This window comes from Adelges cooleyi, unplaced genomic scaffold (genome assembly GCF_023614345.1).
Source record: "Adelges cooleyi isolate 19-005CV unplaced genomic scaffold, UGA_ACOO_1.1 ACOO_flye_CR_arks_rails_tigmint_CR_PRNA_307, whole genome shotgun sequence".
NCBI lineage: Eukaryota > Metazoa > Arthropoda > Insecta > Hemiptera > Adelgidae > Adelges > Adelges cooleyi.
The window spans coordinates 1960894-1980025 of NW_026095978.1; the positions used below are offsets into that span (position 1 = coordinate 1960894).

The 19132-nt window shown below is 29.3% G+C and overlaps 1 protein-coding gene across 3 annotated transcripts; it reads right to left on the minus strand.

Moving 5' to 3' along the window:
- Window positions 1-7067: 7067 nt before the first annotated feature.
- LOC126839646 (EH domain-binding protein 1) lies at window positions 7068-17628 on the minus strand. Of its 3 annotated transcripts, XM_050575053.1 has the most exons (23): window positions 17314-17628; window positions 14989-15125; window positions 14712-14919; window positions 14435-14616; window positions 14231-14322; window positions 14031-14153; window positions 13832-13952; window positions 13693-13762; window positions 12558-12733; window positions 12302-12477; window positions 12051-12204; window positions 11489-11639; window positions 11361-11422; window positions 11230-11290; window positions 11073-11162; window positions 10382-10489; window positions 10067-10249; window positions 8643-8750; window positions 8399-8519; window positions 8228-8327; window positions 8084-8157; window positions 7673-7787; window positions 7071-7602 (listed from the first exon to the last, which is right to left on the minus strand). In XM_050575053.1, the coding sequence occupies exons 2-23, from the start codon at window positions 15090-15092 to the stop codon at window positions 7521-7523; spliced, it is 2661 nt and encodes an 886-aa protein (XP_050431010.1). In that variant the 5' UTR covers window positions 15093-15125; window positions 17314-17628; the 3' UTR covers window positions 7071-7520. The 3 variants fall into 3 exon arrangements, with proteins under 3 accessions (XP_050431011.1, XP_050431009.1, XP_050431010.1); XM_050575052.1 differs by lacking the exon at window positions 17314-17628 and having other exon boundaries at window positions 7070-7602; window positions 14989-15267; XM_050575054.1 differs by lacking the exons at window positions 10382-10489; window positions 17314-17628 and having other exon boundaries at window positions 7068-7602; window positions 14989-15267.
- Between the last annotated feature and the right edge of the window lie 1504 nt (window positions 17629-19132).

Sequence of the window (19132 nt, forward strand, 5' to 3'; positions counted from 1 at the left end):
GCGCGCACAAACACGGACACCGGCGCCCGTGCAAACGCCGCGCCGACGGCAACCAAATACGCACGGGTATTATTATTGTCGCCCACCGACACCCGCCGCCGCCACCGCCCGCCCTCCTCCCTCCCCTTGTACCGCGCCTGATGCGCGCTCCCCTCCACGCCGCCGATCCGACCGCCGCGGATCGGTTTCCTCGCTCGTTCCGCGGTGCGGTAGAAAATCCCCCTAATCAGGACGTGATACCCCCCTATTTCTTGAGGAGTCGGGGGTGTAGGCAATAGGTTTGCAAAATCTTTATTCAAAGCTCAAGGCCTCTACAATTGTAGCATTTATTAAGGCGAATTGTATGGACAATTGTTTCGCTAAAACTCAACATTAAGATAAAGGTTGTTAAACATATTATATAATATATTACCATAGGGAAGAGGATCTATTTTCATATTTAATTTATTTATTTTTTTATTTCTATAACGCATATGTAGGATATATTTTGGTACAAAAACATATTATGTTTCTATTTGAAACATACTGTTAATAATTTAACAAAAAATAATTTAAAAACTATGCCACGATCGAATTCTTAAAAATGTTATGAAGAATTCAAAGATTTGTTCAAAATTTAAATCGGAGTAATCTTGGAACGTTTGAAGTGGTATGAATTGTTTTTAACCAAAAATACACAGGTTCTACAGGCCTCTACAGTCCCTTATACTGTAATGTGTAATTTAACTTTAGTGATCAGAACTCTTATTTTAGTAGTTCATTTATTTTTTGGACCATCACAGACATCTTTGTTGGCGATTTTCATCTAAATGCAGCGACGCAAAATGCGTCTTGGAATTAAGTCCAAGGATGGTTTTTAAGCAAAAACACCAATTATTATGAAATCGAATGATAACAATATTTTAGAGGCAATGTCATATTTGCATATTTGATTAAAAAAAAGTGAAAAAAGTTATAGCTGTTTTAAAAAAAAATGTGACTTTGAATGTTAAGTATTAATTCTATCAAAAAAAGGATACATGACATTGTCTACAAAAATCTTTATATTTTGGGATAGATATTTTTGAAAAATAGCAAAATAGCAAAATAGCTAGAACTAGTGTAAAAGAAACTGTAAGTTGTAAATTATACTTTGTAGGTAAAAATAAACTGACATAATTAAAAATGCAAAATGTTTACCAGCATTTGTTCAGAAACTATAAGATCATTATATAGTTTGTTTAAAAATTAAAAGGTATTGGATTACATTTTAATTTGTTATTAAAAAAATAATATTAACTAATATATTTGGAATTTGGTTTCAAATTATTATTTACATCTTAATTACGATTATGCATTATCAAAATACAAGTTCTATTATTTATCTGTTAAACCTTTTTTTGGCGATATAAACAATGCTACAAACTATTAATATTCTAGTTGTTTAATTTTTATTTACAAGTTTTTATTTATTGGTAAAATTAATGTCAATAAAAATTAAAAATTATTTTAGAAAAGAAAAGTTCATTTGAAAATACAAATAACTATAACTAACTCAGTTATAAGAATTTTATGAATACAATATATTTCATTATTATACAAAAAAATAATTTAAAAGTTGAAGCGACGAGAAAGACTTTATCAAACATATTTACAACAAAATTAATGAAATTATATGACATAAATATCTTTTATTACAAAAAAATAAATATTCTGGGCAAAAACACCAAAGATATAAATAAATTATAGCTATTAGGAAATAACTATAGTTTAGCCTGAATTTACCCTTTATAAAAATGTATCCTCAATTTTCGTTCTCTTTGAGTACAATGGATTAAAATAATAAGTCTATATAATATACAAAAAGAACCCCATAATTGCGTTCAAAGCACAATCTAATTATTTTGTACCCAAACTTTAAATGTATGTAACAAAAAAAGTAATTCTTAAAAAAGGTCAATTATTTTTTGGTTTTCTATGTTAGGTACTTCTGTTGAAAGTGTTTTATGCATATTATCCCTTTCAAATTAATTATTTTATGAACAATATAAGCATATTTTTAATATTTACACTCTGCTTTAACGAATGGACGGTTATCAACATTAAAACTTTACATACTTGCCTAAAGTCCATCTAACCTTTACGGATTAACCTTGATTTGAACCGTGAAACCAGCCACATTTTAGTTTTACAACTATGTTTACACTATTTCTCTAATTATTACCGCATAAGTCCTTAGATATAATTATTCAGTCGGTCTTTAACATTATAATGACAATAATGTGCTTAAAAATGTTTTTTAGTATTAGGATAGATACAATAAGGGTTGATAAAAGTTAAGTTAAAGAAAAAGTTTCACCTCTTCTAGATAAAAAGGCTTCTGATATTTGTTTTGGTTTGTCAACGTTTATCGGTGGTACTATCTATAAAAAATGTTCCATACAATTTAGAAACTAATTTGACTATTTTTAAAAAAGTTATAGTGCGCTGTTATTTTAAATAGAAAAACATGTAAAATGTTTTTGGTGTTTTTCTTAAATTTGAAAGGATGAATCTCTGAAATGTTTGGGTCAATTTAAGTACTAGAGTTCAGGTACGTTTTCTGATCTTGTAACATGAATGAATTGGTTCAGCGGTTTAAAAGATATATCGATGGTCAAGACTCCAAAAAAAAAAAATAGAAAATAAAAACAAACTAATGTAAAAACATACCTATTCAAGTCTGCATCAAAGCCCAACATAAAGCAACCAAAATTGTCAAGTCTTTGATACTTTTTGTATTAAATATTAATTTCAAAACAATTCTAAATATTATTTATACTAGATATCATGTTAGCAGAAATTGGTTTGGAGACTGTACGAACATTGCATCAGTTGTTTTCAATGAAACGTAACCAAATGTAATCGGAACATTTCACAGTTACCTACTTAATAAATTTGGTTAAATTGCCATAATATACACATGCAAATCGTTTATTTCTGAAAGATGTTAAGTAAAATTTTTGGCCAAATTTGTTTAATAATAAAAACCTGTTTAGTGAAAATAATAAGCAACACCAGATGTTTAAAATAAAGCTTAACAATTGGAAAAACCTTCCACTCTAACAGTTGATCATTCTACATTTTTTTCAGAAAGGAATTTTGTCATCTTAATTTTTGTTTTGTAACGTATGACTAAGAAAGTAGATAATAAACCTATAGGTTGTATGTTTTGTAATTAACAAGTGAAAATTTGTAATTGTTTAGTTTGTCAATTTTAATTTATTTCAATTTTCGATAAGGAACAATTCAGGCAAACATGCGGTACAAAGTTTTAGCATGTTTAAAAGTCGACGATAACAGTATTATAACTTGTAAACTTGTGTCCGTTGGAAAACTCTACGATATCGAACATACAAACTATAGTATTACATACAAATCAAGATGTCTGTACCTCTTTATTTTGTATAGATTCGGTCGGAAGTTTCCTAAGAATGTTACAAGCGTCAAGCGATCCTCGGCCGTATGGCGTACGAGTACCACGCTAATATCGCTGTAAGCGTGCCCGTACCGTTCGTGAAGATCGTAGCATAAGAGTAGTACGTGAATGAACATTTACCTCGTTCAGAACCGTCCATTGGTACGATGATCAAAGTGTCCACCGTGTCCAATGGCCGTATGCTTGCGTGCTTGTGCTGGGCCGATGAGGGTCCGTCAGAACTCCACAGAGAAAAACAACCCACTTGCTGTTGTCAAAAAACCGTCGAAAACCGAACTGGAACGGCGATTAGAACGTCAAGGTTGACGAACTAGGTCATTGAATCGTTTCGGTGTTGTTGTTTTTTTTTTGTTATCATAAACGTCGCCCGGGCCGTTCCGTGTACCACCTATTATTCCTTTGCGACGGCCGACGCGATACACCTGTTGTAAACGAATTTCGATGAGAATACTCAGTAGGTAGTAATTTCACTAGACGTGGCGGGAAAATAAAAAGGTAAATCGCAAAAAAACGACGTTACCGGACAACAACACTGAAAGAAATTAATAACATTAGAGACACTGGACGAGCCAAATTGATACCGAGACGCGAGCGGGAGGAGGAGGAGGAGGAGGAGGCGGCGGCGAAGGGAGTGGAGGGCGGTGCGGGACGGCGCTCGGTTATCAGTTCGGCGTCTACGGCGGCGGCCGTTGGTGGCACGGCGCGGAGGGGTGGAGGGGTGCGTGTTGTCGCAGCCGCCGCCGCCGTCCCGCTGTTACCAACACGGTCGGTAGACGGCGCTGACCTCGTTTTTCACAATAATAATACCTAATATTTTATAATACTAATATTATCATATTTTATTATTTAGGTATATATATGCCAATAATATAGGTTAATTATTATAATTATAATATTATGCTTAGACCTTACCGGGTCTTATGTATTTTTTTTAAGGTGCGGTTCGACCTGGTCCGAATAAAATGTACGGTAAAAGTGTAAAACAATAAGAATTATTGTGCAACATAAACAATAAATGGTACTGTAAACGAGCAAAATATTATTATGATTTATGAGAACAAATCCCGTCGGGTTCAATTACTTACATTATTGTATATTTGATTAGGAATTAAAAAATTTTAAATCCAGAAACGAATTTAATTCAAGTATGTAATTAATAATTACCTACCGATCGCATCTGAATAACGTGTACAACAAAATTTGAGTTTGATCACAAAACGTTAGAAAAACAATAAATTATTAATTTTGCAACGATTTCTATAATATTATTATACACCAAATGTTTTTTAAGGTTAAAAATTGTATACATTTTATTTTCATAAAATATGTCAATGCTTTTTATTAAATATATATTTTAAAATACTTAGTAAAAAAATAATTAAAACGAGTTTCCAACAACGATCGTCGTCTATGATCATTTTTTTTTATTATCAATTAGTAACTCTACTGATTAGGTAACAGACATGTTACATAATCAATGGTAACACTAGGTACAAACAAGAAATAATTAAATTACAGAATTAAAATAGTAAATATTGCTAAAAAAAAAAGATATCCTTTAAGTATAGGTCATTAAAAAAGTTGTTTCATAGCTCATTTTTTTTTTTTATAAATCTATTTAAATGGAAATTTTTAAAAATTACAATTGAGTATCAAAATTATACCAGAATATTGAAATAAAATTACCGATCACAGCTAATAACAGTCTAGGAATAAAATTTGAGTTTTTTATTGTATCTATCAAGATTTGTTTGGGATTTTTTTTTGCTTCTAAACTTGGCACATTCAATTTGTAATTTAAAATCACTTCCAAAATTGTAAAACTAAGATTAGATTTTCCTATGGAAATCTAAAAGCGAAAAACTGCTACATTAGCTATTTGAGATCCGAATTTAGCACATAAAATAGAAGAAAAAATGAAAAAATGTTTTGAAATACATTAAATTAAAAAAAATACAATTCAAACAAGGTTTTTTACATCTGGCGGTGTTTTATATATAATCCAGAACAAACCCCTTCGGGTTTATTTCAATAATTTTTAAATAAAAACTCAAATTATAAAAACTAAATAAAATTTTAAAAAAAACTTTTTAAAAACATGCTTTTCTAAAAAAAATAGTAAACAAGTGAACTAAAAAGTAAAAAATAATTTTACCACAAGAACAATTTACCAATCAATTGTAGCACATTTTTTTAAAATGTCAATTACTTTAAAAACAACCGAAAATTAACTACAATTTTAAATAATATTTAACATCTTTAATTTTTACTAATAAAAAAAGCGTGGGCCCTATTCATCAATGTTCTTCATAAATTTATCATATACAATTTCAGATAATGTTTTATATTATAAGTTTTTTTGTAATTTAAATTTGGTTCAATATTAGTGTGTGACACATACATTCAATAATACTTAACTCAGTGTAATTTATTCCTTAATAAAAAAAATGTTTGATTACAGATTTTTGAGGAAATTGTAGAATAATTTGTTATAGCCCCATTCTAGATCTACCTTTGGTCTAATTTTCACACATAAACCCCTAAAATTTTGCAGTAGTTCAGTTTTATTTATGCGATATAATATTTTTTCTTACCAAAACAAATAAAATATAGTACCGTTATTACATAGTTTATTTTCATTGTAGTAAAAACCAACGGGATATGACTTTTTTTTTTTACCGATTTTTAAGTCTAAATTATCTTTAATAGCGGTTACATTGAACCGGATATGCTCTACTTGAATAGGAAGTGGTTGTGATATACCTAATGAACAGTATCTCTTCGTCGTTAGTAATAATAAGTATACATTATGCATTATAGTAAATGTAATAACATTTTACTGTGTTATTTCTTTACTATATACAAGTTTTTTCTAGTTTATGCGCTATACCTATCTAGTTATAAAAACTAGTAACTGGGTACTTTAAATTGAAATTAAAAAAAATGTCTTTATCTTCTTGACGAAAAGGTGGTTTGAAGTTCTCTTAACTTTTTAAATGTTTCTTTTTTTGTTTATCAGTTGACGGCTTACGCAAAAATATCTATAAAAACATATTAAAATGCATACAAACAAAAGTTCTAAAGCGAACTATAAACAAGTGAAGCTAATATAAGCGTGTTAAAAATCATTTTATTGTGTAAATACAAAAATTTGGTACAGCTGGTTTTTTTTTTACTCATCATTTCAAGACTTCTTCAGGGTCAGTTTAAGTAAATTATGTTCTTAGAACACAATTAAGGATACAACGGAAATCATTTTTTTTTTTAATCGTGATGGGTTCAAAGGTGGTATGTAAAAAATAAAACGCTAATTAGTCGAGTTAAAAAAAAAAAGCTTTATTACACAAACAATATGTTAGAAAATTATGTATCTAACGTGTATAAAACATTGTTGAGCAAACCCTTGTACTTGACTACAAATATTTGTGTTGAAAATACAATCTAAATATTACATAAAATGACTTGAGGTTTTTTTTTTAAACCAGACATAAAAACTTGACTAGATATTCGTTTTTAATTATCTTAAAACTAAAATCTAAGTTAGTTCATAGTATTAATTAATAGTTTCCATAAAAATGTGTACTCAAGTTTCAAAATACACGAGTTTGTTGAAAGTAGTAATGATACAATAATTATAATAATGTTAAAAATGTCATATAAGTTTTTTCAACCAATGGTGGAAGAAAAAAAACAGTAACTATTAAAAATGATTAGGAAAACCGTTTTAACTTTTAAGTATACACGCATTTTCATGTTCAATCGTTAAAAATATTTAAAATAACATTAAACGATTAATTTAAAAAAAATCAGCTAAAAACAAAATAAAACAGAATGCGTTACGTTGTTATTTTCAAACTACTACAATGACGGTCATGAAAGACCTTAATTTTAACATAAAAACAGTTGTCTAATAATTAATAAAAACCTAACGAAAGAAACAGAAATTTTAAAAGAAGTTTAAGAAGATAACTACAACAAAGTAATTGATAAAAATCTCAAAATGGTGTGGATAAAAAAATAATAATAAAATAGTAAAATAATTAAAAACAATTATTCGACTACGTCACTGAACGACACAGTTTTTGTTTTGTTGAGAAAACCCAGATCTGTTGAGTTCAAGTACTATCTTGTCATCTTCTTCAATTCTAAAAAAAAACCAGTAATTAGTAACAAACGTAACACTATTTCTGCTGGTCACGTGTATTTGATGCTTACGCTCTTTCTTGAGAATCTAAATGATGGACAAGTTCGTCGCGTTTGTTTACGATACTGACTAATTCGGCCAGTAACAACGTCTCGCGGCGTTTTTGTTCTTCGGTCTTTTGCCAATCTAGAAATTAAATTACAAAACGTATTATAAAAATAATGCTATCACAGAGGTCACAAGTATTTGGAAAATCTTTGATTACTGAAAGTGATAACGCTATTTTCGAACAAACGCTTCGATGCCAAACTTTAGACGGTAAAAACTATTAAATATAAATCATTGTGTATCACACGTTATTTATTTTTTTACTAATAAAATTATTTTTCTACCTTATTAGCCTAATATATATAGTTTTACAATATGGTACTCGCTTTTGGTAAATTACAATAAAAACAATTTAAAAAAAATAATATACCAACCTTCAATTGCAATAATGCTTCTTAGTTCTCTGATGAGCAATTGATATCTCCTCTCTAAATCGTCTTCTTTTTCTCTGTAAATAAAAAAAGTTAATATTATTATCAATAAGAAAAGTCGTTTCACTAAACATTGATAGTACTTACAAGATATTCAATTGCATTTGTCGACGTATCAAGGCATTTTTTTTGTTGACTAGCGTAAACCATTCGGTCATGAGGAATTCTTCCCGTTCACGATCGTGCCCTGAACAATAAAAATTTAACTTTAAAAAATGACCATCGTTGCAAGTGTTAAAAATTAAATTTCTTATTTACCCGAGTCCATGACTTTTCTGAGTTCAACTTCCAATTCGTCGGCTTGACGGTCAATTTGTTTTTGTTCGCGTTCCAGTGATTCGACTTCATTTTGTATGTAATTAATTTCACTTCTCGTGGACTGTAGGTAAATAAAATAAATTCATATTATAATACAACAAACATATTTAAAAATTTTAAAGAAATACAATTTTTTTTTAAATTAAATCTTATTTGCAATGACAACAAAATAACAAATTCTTACGTCTTTTAACACGGAATCGGCTTCCAATAAAGACGTAAATGATTGTAATTTCTGCGGACTACCCGTATCCAACGCCACAGTACTGCTATTTCTACTAGAATCGTAAGACTGTAAAAACAAATATATATATTAAATGTTAATTATTCATAGTGTTAAAATATCATAATATACTTAAATTTTTATGAATACAAAATCAAATAACCTATTTTTTTCAAAATTATTATTAAACATGTTTTGAACAAATTTCGTTAGTTCACCGAGATCAGTAATCTTATTCAAGTGGTTCAATAATAATAAGTCGTTCTGATTAACTATAATTAGAGAAAAATTATGTCATGAAATATAAGTTTTTTAATTATAATATATTTTAAGGGAATTTTTTTAGCCTGGAATACTCGAATTCCCCAAATTATATGAAGACTTTATTTATTATAGTGTTACTAAACAAATAGGTATTTCAAAATCGACAAGTCACCATTTTTGCATAGATTACTACTTGTCAAATTTAATACTAAGTATTTTTTTTTTCACTCAAATTTTTAAAGTTAAATTGCTTGCAAAACCCACAAAAATCATATTAATATTTTTTGTTTTATTGATCTATTGAAATATATATGTTAAAACTATAAGCTATGAATAACAGATGCTAAAAATAAATTTATAAACTGGTGAAAGTGCAAAATAAATCAAACATCTAAAGTAATAAAGTTATTTGTGGTCAGAGTAAAATTAAAATTTTATGTCATGTTGATTTTGAAATAACCTATTCAGTTAATAAAAACCATCATATTAATATTTATTTTCAACAATTCATAAGAATGATAAAAAATATTTAACGACATTTTTTGTATGAAATTTCGAAATCATTATATTATCAGTTACGATATCAAAAAAAAAAAACAAATGTTCTAACGTTATAACTTGTCTAAATATAATTTGTTGGTTTGTTTATTAAAAAAAAACATTATCTACATTAATTTTAATGTTATATTATACTATTGTAGCATAACATGCAAAGTACTTTTTCAAACTATTTTGAAAGATACAACTCAAAACCAGAGTTGAATCAAACAATGATTAATTTTTAATCAAAATACTTATTTTTTATTATTCGATCAAACAATAATATATTTATTAAGAAAAATTTGTTATGTGTGTATATTAATCTGCGTCAAAATGACGCAGTTTGATTGCTCGACCTTTTTTAATTTAACATTTTAATTAAAAAGTCCTCCAGTCGGTTAATTTAAACCCATTGAAATTTGTTTTAGACATGTCTAATAATATTGTAAATTTTCTTTTTAATAATTAGTACTTTAATCTTTTATTAAAAGTTCCTTCTTTGAGTATACATTTAAATGTGTTCAATTAACCGTAGTCATAATTTACATTCTTCAGTTTATTTTTTTTTTCTATTATTATACCTTTTCGTTGTTAGTAATGCTCGTTTGAGATTTAACAGATACAGGGGATACAGAACTTCTGGCACTTCCGTTGTTGAAGCTCATCACCGGAGTAGTTGGAGCTGAAACGTTAATATTTTTACGGGCTTCCGCTATCAACTTCCTAGCGCGGTCTCTGAGTTGTTGTTGTCTCTCTTCTTCGTTCTAACAACGACAAAAATAATTAATCCCAACAAATAATAATATTGAGGCGACAAAATTATTAGTAAGTTGTAAGTTGTACAAACATGATAAAAAAAAAAAAAAAAAACAGTATTAAGGGTTAATTGCGCTCACTTGATTAGGTGTCTGTGGTAACGATCGTCTGGCAGCTTCTCGTCGAGCCTGCTCCACCAATTGACGAGCCCTTTCTCTGAGCTCGATATGGCGATTAGCTGTTACTTTCTACACGCATAAAAAACAAGCCATGCCAATTAAAAAATTAATGTTAATAATACACACAAAAATTTAAATGAACGCTAACCGTCAAATAAAATTAAAACATGGGCCTGCGGTTGATGCGTATCACAAAGGGGTAGGCAATAATAGTTTTGTTTATTAACATTTATTAAGTTGTCAAATGTTTGTTTCAAATGTGTACCTAAATATTGGTTGGTTTGAAAATTATCAACAATCATTCTTCTTTATAATAAGACGATGATAAACAATTTTCTTTTTTTTACATTATTCAAACCAATATTTTCTCCTTGACTACTAATAGTTTAAGCCTAATCGGTTAGCAGTTAGTGCCGCCGAGTTAACCTGTTAACTTGAATTTTTTTTTTTGCTACTTTAAAGTCAGTAATTTAATACGAGATTACTTTTTTGCTATTACTGCGTAGATACACTGCAAAGAACAAAGTTAGTCACTATAAAAGGCTAGAGTAACACTGACTTACTCAATTAAACACACAGTCTAGTCAAAGTTTTAAATAAATATTATATAAACCCAAAAATTGTTAGCCGTTTTATAGAACATAGTATATACCTTTTTATCGGGTATGTGAGTTTTATTATACGACTCTTGTAATGATTTTGTTTCGTTCAGTTTATCTCCAGAAGTCGAACACTTTAAATTCTAAAGGAAAAAAATGTATATATAGATATTTTGCATTTAAATACAAGCATAACTTAAAAATATATACCTCACTAGTAGATTGAGACCTTGTTAATTTATTGCTCTTTTCACTTGCCACTTGGGACATGCTGAAATCAAACCAATCAATCGTTACAAAACAAACATTTTTTTTATATAAGAATTTTTTATTTTGCATACATGTCTTCGTCAGAAGTAATCGGATCCGTAAAATGTCTTTTCGATAACATTGCCGATCTTCCCTGTAAATAACAAAATTATCAATAGAATAATCAAAAAAGTGTGTATTTTTTATTTGAAAGACTTACTTTCTCTTTGAAAAAAGACAACTTTTCTTTCGATGGTGACAATACTTTATCGAAAATACTTTTGGACCCGTTCACCAATTTGTCGGCAAATCCATCCTTCGGCACTGGAGAATATTCCTTCGTTGCGTTACCACTATTGATATCGTTTTGACTGGAAATAATATTATTCAATAAAAAAACGAATGGGTTTATATTGTTAAAATAGAACTGTAAAGCCACAAAAACATGTTATTCGGCTTTGATAGTTATAAGCAGCGTTAAGCAAGAATTAATTTGAATAATAATTTATTTTTCATACCGTTTATACTGCAAAAATAATTTGTTATTTGATTAAATTATTTATAAAATTGTTTTTAGATAAGTAATAAAACAAATAATCTGTTAGTTTATTATTTATAAAAACAGTGTTATCTTAGTTAATTATATTTTTTGAATTTCTTTTTTTTCTTGTTTTTCTTGTATTTAAAAATGTTTTAAGAGGCGTAGAGATTAAAAATTAAAAATCGGCTTTTAAAAGGACCACTCTAATATATTTATAAATGGAATGACCGATTATTATTACCTATTAGAGTTATTCAGTTTTTCATTCGAAAGGTTGTTGATTTCTTTCTCGAACAGACGAAGCGATACCTCTCTGTCAGGATTATTGAACCGACCAATCATGTAAGAAGATTCGTCCGAGGTCTTGCCGATCTGCTGGACTTCCAGTTCGTGCCCTATGAAGGGTGAAAGATTAAAAAAAAATACTTATTGTGCACTAAGGAAAAAACAAAAGAGAAGTGATAAATAATCAGACGAGCAGTTTTTTCTTACCAGTAAAATGCGCCCTCAACTGGTACAAATATGTCATAACGGCCAATTTATCAGGAACTGTAAGTACGCCCATGTCAGACGGCTCGATAACTCTTGAAATTCCAAGTATTTCACCAGCATCAAACGCAGTCTTGCAGTTACCTCGAATATCGTGTGGTTTTAACGAATCGAAATTGCTAAGCAAGAATATTAACAGAACTCACATTTCAGACACGTTCTCATTGAAATTGTTGCATTGTTTTAAAAAAAAACTTACATAAGATCAGGACGGAAATTATGAATAACCGCACAAAATGCAAGGCCGTTCCTCCAAGAAGTGGTCAGATTAGTAACTTTGACACCAGCATAGCCTTTGGTGATGTCTTTACACCACTCGAGTAAATCTTGTCCGGGTGTTGTAGTTTCAAAGCCTTTTGATGTGTCTGAATTTGGCTAAAAAAAAAAATATTTTCGTTAGTTTAATTAGGTAATTTAAAAAAAAATTTTTCATTTAATATTGATATTATTTTGTTGCTTAAACTTTTTTTTTTTTAATACGAGTTATTTTTATTTAAATTAAAAATGTATTTAATTATAAATAATGTTATTTGCCATTTTAATTAGTTTAATTTATGTACAATTATTTTATTATTTGAGTTTTCATTTAAATACATTTTTATTTGAGTTTTAACAGGGTGGACCATAAGGAACTGATGTTTTTGAAATGCGTAGTACTCTGAAAGGGAGGCATTTGACTTTATGTTGTATTCACTACATCGCATCTTGTACAATAGTTTTAAGTTCAACATTATAATTGTTCGACAGTTGCTTCCTGGTGATTTAGACAAACACAGATCTTTTTTTAAAAGAATACTTGAAATTTGTGCTTCCGGCAACGTGTTGCCGATAATGAGTAATGAAGGTACATTTTGTTTTAGACGGATACGTCTAAATAAACAAAACTGTCGCTTTTGGACATAAGAGAACCCACAAGAGTTTGTTTTTTAATAATTTATTAAACAAACTAATTGAAAGAATATCTTATCAAGTTGCTCTAATTTTGGTAAAATATTAATCTGCTGGTTAAAATTGTTAATTGGCAGATGAAGTACAAGATGAGCTTATTCGTAGGCTAATCTATATATTTTGTGTATTGATAAACGGTACAACAGGGAGTTTATTTTAATTGTCAGGTAAATCAGTTTAACCTTAATTGCATTTAACTGATAAATTGGGCCTAAAGAGCAAACAGTGGCTTTTCTTTTACAAATTATTGTGTATCGTTTATAGTTTGAACAAGTGCCTAATTTGAGGAACTTTTAGATCCCGTTGTTATACTTTTAATGTAATAAGATTGTGCCAAATTACATGTTTTTTATTTTATGTTAAATTAACATAAAAAAAATTCATACTTCTTTCAAATTCAATGGTTTTAACGACGCCCGAGAGGTTCGTACATTGTCTTCGTTCGGTCTAGAAGTCCTGAAACAAGTAAGTATAGTTATAATTCGTTTATTATATTCATACGCACAAACAGTTGTGTCTGCGTACATGTATGAAGGATCTGAAGAACCGTTTTCAAAATGCGTAGCTATCAAGTCCGCTATTAAAGATCCCGATTTATTGGGAGAACTATTAAAATCTTCTTCTTTGTGAAATGGTTTAGCGATTTCTAAAACATTTAGGAACGTATTAACGATGACAAATTTACGTTAATTTTTGTCTCTTTAAACAAATAATTTACGCTTACTGTCGTTAGGAGTTTTGTCAAAATCAGGATCGCTTAAACTGTTGGTTAAAAGTTCGATTTTATTTGTCATTTGCGTTAAATTGGCATTCAAGTTGCTCACATTTTGGTCAAATGTCGAATCATCTAAAATAGAAATTTTTGTCAATGAGTACACCAATATTGGGTTTCATAGAAAAAATATTGTCTATATTATATACTACCTTCAACGTCCTCTTCGTCAAAATCTTCAAGAGGTGCGATATCGCTATTGTTTGTACTTAAAAGACTGGCCATACTCATCATGTCTTCGTCGCTAAAATAAAATAAAATTTAAGCGATGCGTTGGCTTCATAAAATTTAGTACAATGAAACAACAATTTTTTTTTAATTTTATGGACACAAAATATTGACAAGCAGACACTTACGTAGCTTTTCCTTCCCTCAAAAATACACAAGACAGTGTCATTTCAAGCGAAGCGTTGGTAATTTTTTTAGATGTAGGTTTGAAGTCCAAAGTGATTTGATGTTGTGTTGAATCGACGCTAGCATATTTTTTCATGTTTAAAATTGCACACGCTATTTGTCTGTGCTTTCCCAAATGATTGACCTGTAACAAAAATTAAACATAAAACATTTAAAATTCAAATGTACATCACTTAGTAATTTAACTTTGCCGTGCAAGTATTAATTATTACTACTTACGTCTTCAATGGTCAGATTCCACTCTTTGTCTTCGTGCTCGTTGGTCCGCGGATCTTTGAACAAAGTAATTGATAGTTGTTTATTTTCTGGAATAGGCCAAATCACCACTCCTCTGAGTGGATCTTTCATTGTAGGCTCCCAAGGTAGTATTTCGCTAACGAAACGGCGACTTCTGCGACTCAATACTACCACTAATTTGTTGGGTGTCCTAAAAATAATTATAAAAAGAATTTTGTTTAGTTTTTCAGTTGAACGCTAAATTAAACACAATACTCACCATTTGGACGTAGTTTCACATATGATCTGATGGTACGATAAGGTGAACTGGAATTTTGTTGCTCTTTTGTTCACTCTTTGCAGTCGTTTCCACACTGAGGCCATGTTTACTGACACATTAGCTAGTCTTTTCTTAAGCTTGAATTTTGGCATTTTAATAAAAAAATACAATTAGTTAATTCATAAATAAATAATTACAAGACGTAAAATAATAAATGATTAATTCAATCAATATTTTGATAATACAAGCAATCTGTTTGGTCGCCTTGGTTTTAACGTTTAACATTGATGTGAAATTCATAAATAAATAAATTAAAAAAAGTCTAGCTAATGTTATTATCTTGTTTGAACTTTGCTCTTTTTTTTTTTTTTTATCACCACCATTGTTTATTGTAAAAAACCCACTATACTTTTTCTTTGTAGACCACATATTGTAGAGATAAATATACTATGTACATTGATACTCATTATACACAATGTAAAACCAATAACTATAAACCTACGTACTTAGTATATCAAAGGAAGTACCTTTGGATAACTAGTGCACTCATTCTATCTGTCCATCTCTCTACTACCACACACTCTTAATGAATTTATGTATTATCATATAGAAATATTCGTCAGAAAACCCACCACGTGAACATTATTATTTTTTTTAGTTATTTTTATAGAGGACAACATCTATCTCACGTATGTTATTTTTCAGCAAACAATTTTTCCCTATAAAATAACTTCAAGGTGGGTTTTCTGACAACGCGTCACATGTTAAAAATAAAAATTAAGTACTTAAAACATGTTTTAATCGTAAAAAATATAACGAGGACTCGGCTTTTTGGCACAAAAATAAGTTGTAAAAAATAACATTTACAGTGCAGCGATATTATTACTAATTGCGTGTTATTCGTAATGTTTTTAATGCTCATTAATTCAGTTAAACTTAGAAATCTGCATATTGGTCATTCAAATGGTAAGCTAGCATGAATAATTCAATAAATTATAGCGTTCATAAATAAAAATGTACAAAACATCTTTGATATATTAATTAAGACAGTCATTGAATAATAACATTATTATTTAGAAGCTTAAAACATCCTATCCCTCATTATTCTAAAAAAATTCTACCTATTACATACTCAATAATTGTTGAATAAGAATTTTCAGGTGAGTACCTAAATTTTTAGGTAATAAAAACTCGGAATGTAAACTCATTAAAGCCAAAGCTAAGTTTGTTGAGAATTTATTTTGCCTCACTATAATATCAAGAATAAATTTTAGTTTTTAAGGAAAAAGGGAAATGTTATATTTTTTAATAACTGATACCAAAAATGGAACAAATGCATTTTACCGGAAACCCTTTTTTTCCCCGCCATATTATAGTGTTTTTTACGCTGATTACGAATCTGAAGTCAAAATTAGGCGGACTCGGTTAGTTTAAAAGTTATAGCTAGTTGAACTTTGCATATTTCCCCTATGTAACAGTGCTATAACTTTAGAACTAATGGAGTTCGCCTAATTCTGACTTCAGATTCGTAATTACCGTAAAAAAACACTTTAACATGGCAAAAAAAAAGGGTTTCCGATAAAGTGCATTTATACTCCAAAAATTAACAGCACACAATTCGGATGCATTGAGTTTACTAGACATAAAAATAAGAATACTATAATAAGCTTATTCCTTTTAATGTAATAAATAGCAGTTACCAAATAAATACTTTCACAGACAGTCATTTAAATTTTACTATTTTAGCGTTAGTAAAAAATTAAAAACAAAATTCATCAACAAATTATTACTTTGATCTCTGTATATTTTTTACAATCAAACATGAATGTAAATCATTTCATAAACATGACGTTATCCTAACAAAAATTACATCATAATATAATTATTATTATGTATTAGCATTAGCTTGACCAAGACGACATCATCATTAGGTATTTAATTACGACAAAATGAAGACTCGTGATAATATTATGCTTAACCCCCACTTAGAATAAATCAAGGTTGAAATAGATTAGTTTTACAATTTTACACAATCCCGTCATGATAATTATTTGGACGATACTAATTCTTTGGGACAATTTGTTTTTAGTAAGTTTTGAAAACTTGATAGGATTTGTGACCAAGAACATTATTATTTGTTAATACTTAACCTTGGAGGGTTTAGAGAAAAAATGAGTTTTTATGTTTAACACTGTAAAAGATAATAATTAAAAGGATGAAGCGATTTTGGGATTAAATTTTTGGAAAACAACCCGTGAAATTATAATATGTTAAACCGAAAACGACACTAGTTTTTATAATATGATTGCTTTTTTTTGTACTTACCCGACAGACAGTCTATTGTTGCTCCCTGTTGTAAGTTATATAACAATCCGTGATCGCTTCAGACAATCACAATTACAGTACGGAACGGCATATTATTATTATATGCTGTATCTAAATATTGTATAACTTAATATCATTGAACATATAGGTATTACACGATTGACCAGTATCGGTAATTTTGTTTAACGAACGACGGTTTAGTTTTATTGCGAGGTGAGTGTATCTTATTAAATTTTTTCTTTCTCTTTGTTTTTGGTTTCTAAAAGTGTTATTGATAATATTGTTGCAATAATTTATATTTTATGATATTAAATTTTTAAAGACACATTTCTACCACTGATAAGGCGACGAAATTTATTGACGGTAAAAATCACACACACACACACACCGTCGAACAAATGAATATTACCTTTTCAGTCGAGCGGTCGCCGACGTTTCACCTAACGTCGACTACTACCACGAGCGGTCTGCCAAACGTTTAAGCCCGTTTTGGCGCGAAACGTTATAATGTTTCAAAAATGTTAGAATATTACATCATAATATGGTAATTGAATATAATATTGTATATTATTATTAATATATAACATTTAAATCATAATATATCGTTTAGCAACACAGACATCAATTAACATTGTCAACACATTTCAGCAATATGTTTTTTGTAGTTCACTGTACATCAAAATCGCTCTATAGTACCTATATAGTTTACTTAGTGGTTTACCTAGTACCATTAGTCATTGCACATAAACACATCTAACCTCTATTTTCCCTTTTCGGGCATTTGTTCAATATGCACTGCTACCAGGGATGGGCAGTATCTAAAATACGTATTTCAAATTAAATATATTATTATTATATTTTATTTCATTCAGCTATAATACTTGAACTTGTATTTTGTACTCAATTTAAATACATTGGCCTTTGTCTCGCGCCAAAAAACCAACACAGGACAGAGCTGCTGCTGAAAGACGTATAGCTTCGATGCAAAGCAGATGTGCTATTGGTTTAACAATGATGTGGGCTTTTTTTTTTGTCTATATACACTGTAAATTTTTAAATACTGGACCCATTTCTTCGAGTAGCAACTCTATAAATCGCAAATTTCATCTAGTTGGTACTTTGGGGGGTAAAAGTTGAAAAAGTTTACTTCTTTATAGTAAAAATTTAAAAAAAAAACCATACAAGTTTTTAAATTAGAACTTTTGCTGGCTATAATTTCGAGAAAAAGAGTCGGACCGAGTTGAAATTTATAAGAAATATTTATTTGGTATGCCCGCACACGTCAGTTGTATCAAATTTTAATTATACCCATATAATATAATATTCTCATAGCACAATGTAATAACATAGAATGGTTTCAAAAGTTTTTTTGTATTCTCCCTTTCAAAACAATTACTGATGTGTACAATAAAAATGATTCAAATTCAGTGGCCTAGAAAAAATCCAAATCCTCTAAACTTCGAGGTAACCTACTTAATTCGGTAGGAAAATATAAGGTCTTATATCAATCAGTCGAGAAGACATTTTTTTTTAATGTCAGCATTTTCAAATCTAACCGTTTTTTTCTTTATACAAAAAGTTAGTAAACGCTTCACAACCCATAGACAAACATTGTGCATACAAACATATTTTTTGGAATTGTATCTACAATGACAAAATATACATGTGTATACAAAAATAATAGTCATTATCAGTGTCGTGACAACGACGCCACACCGTAATCGTTTCCTGGAAAGATATTGCCATATCGGTTATTTCTTCCTCGAATGGTATAACTGCTATTCTTACTGTTTTTTTTTTTAGGCTCAGAATAACAAAA

Bases quoted from the DNA above. Each gene is read 5' to 3' on its own strand.
- LOC126839646 (XM_050575052.1), bottom strand. From the start codon at position 15,140: ATGCCAAAATTCAAGCTTAAGAAAAGACTAGCTAATGTGTCAGTAAAC. The intron at 14,617-14,711 runs GTAAGTAGTAAT...TTTTTGTTACAG, and splicing joins GGAATCTGACCATTGAAGAC to GTCAATCATTTGGGAAAGCA. The intron at 13,763-13,831 runs GTACGCAGACAC...TACTTGTTTCAG, and splicing joins TCTTCAGATCCTTCATACAT to GACTTCTAGACCGAACGAAG.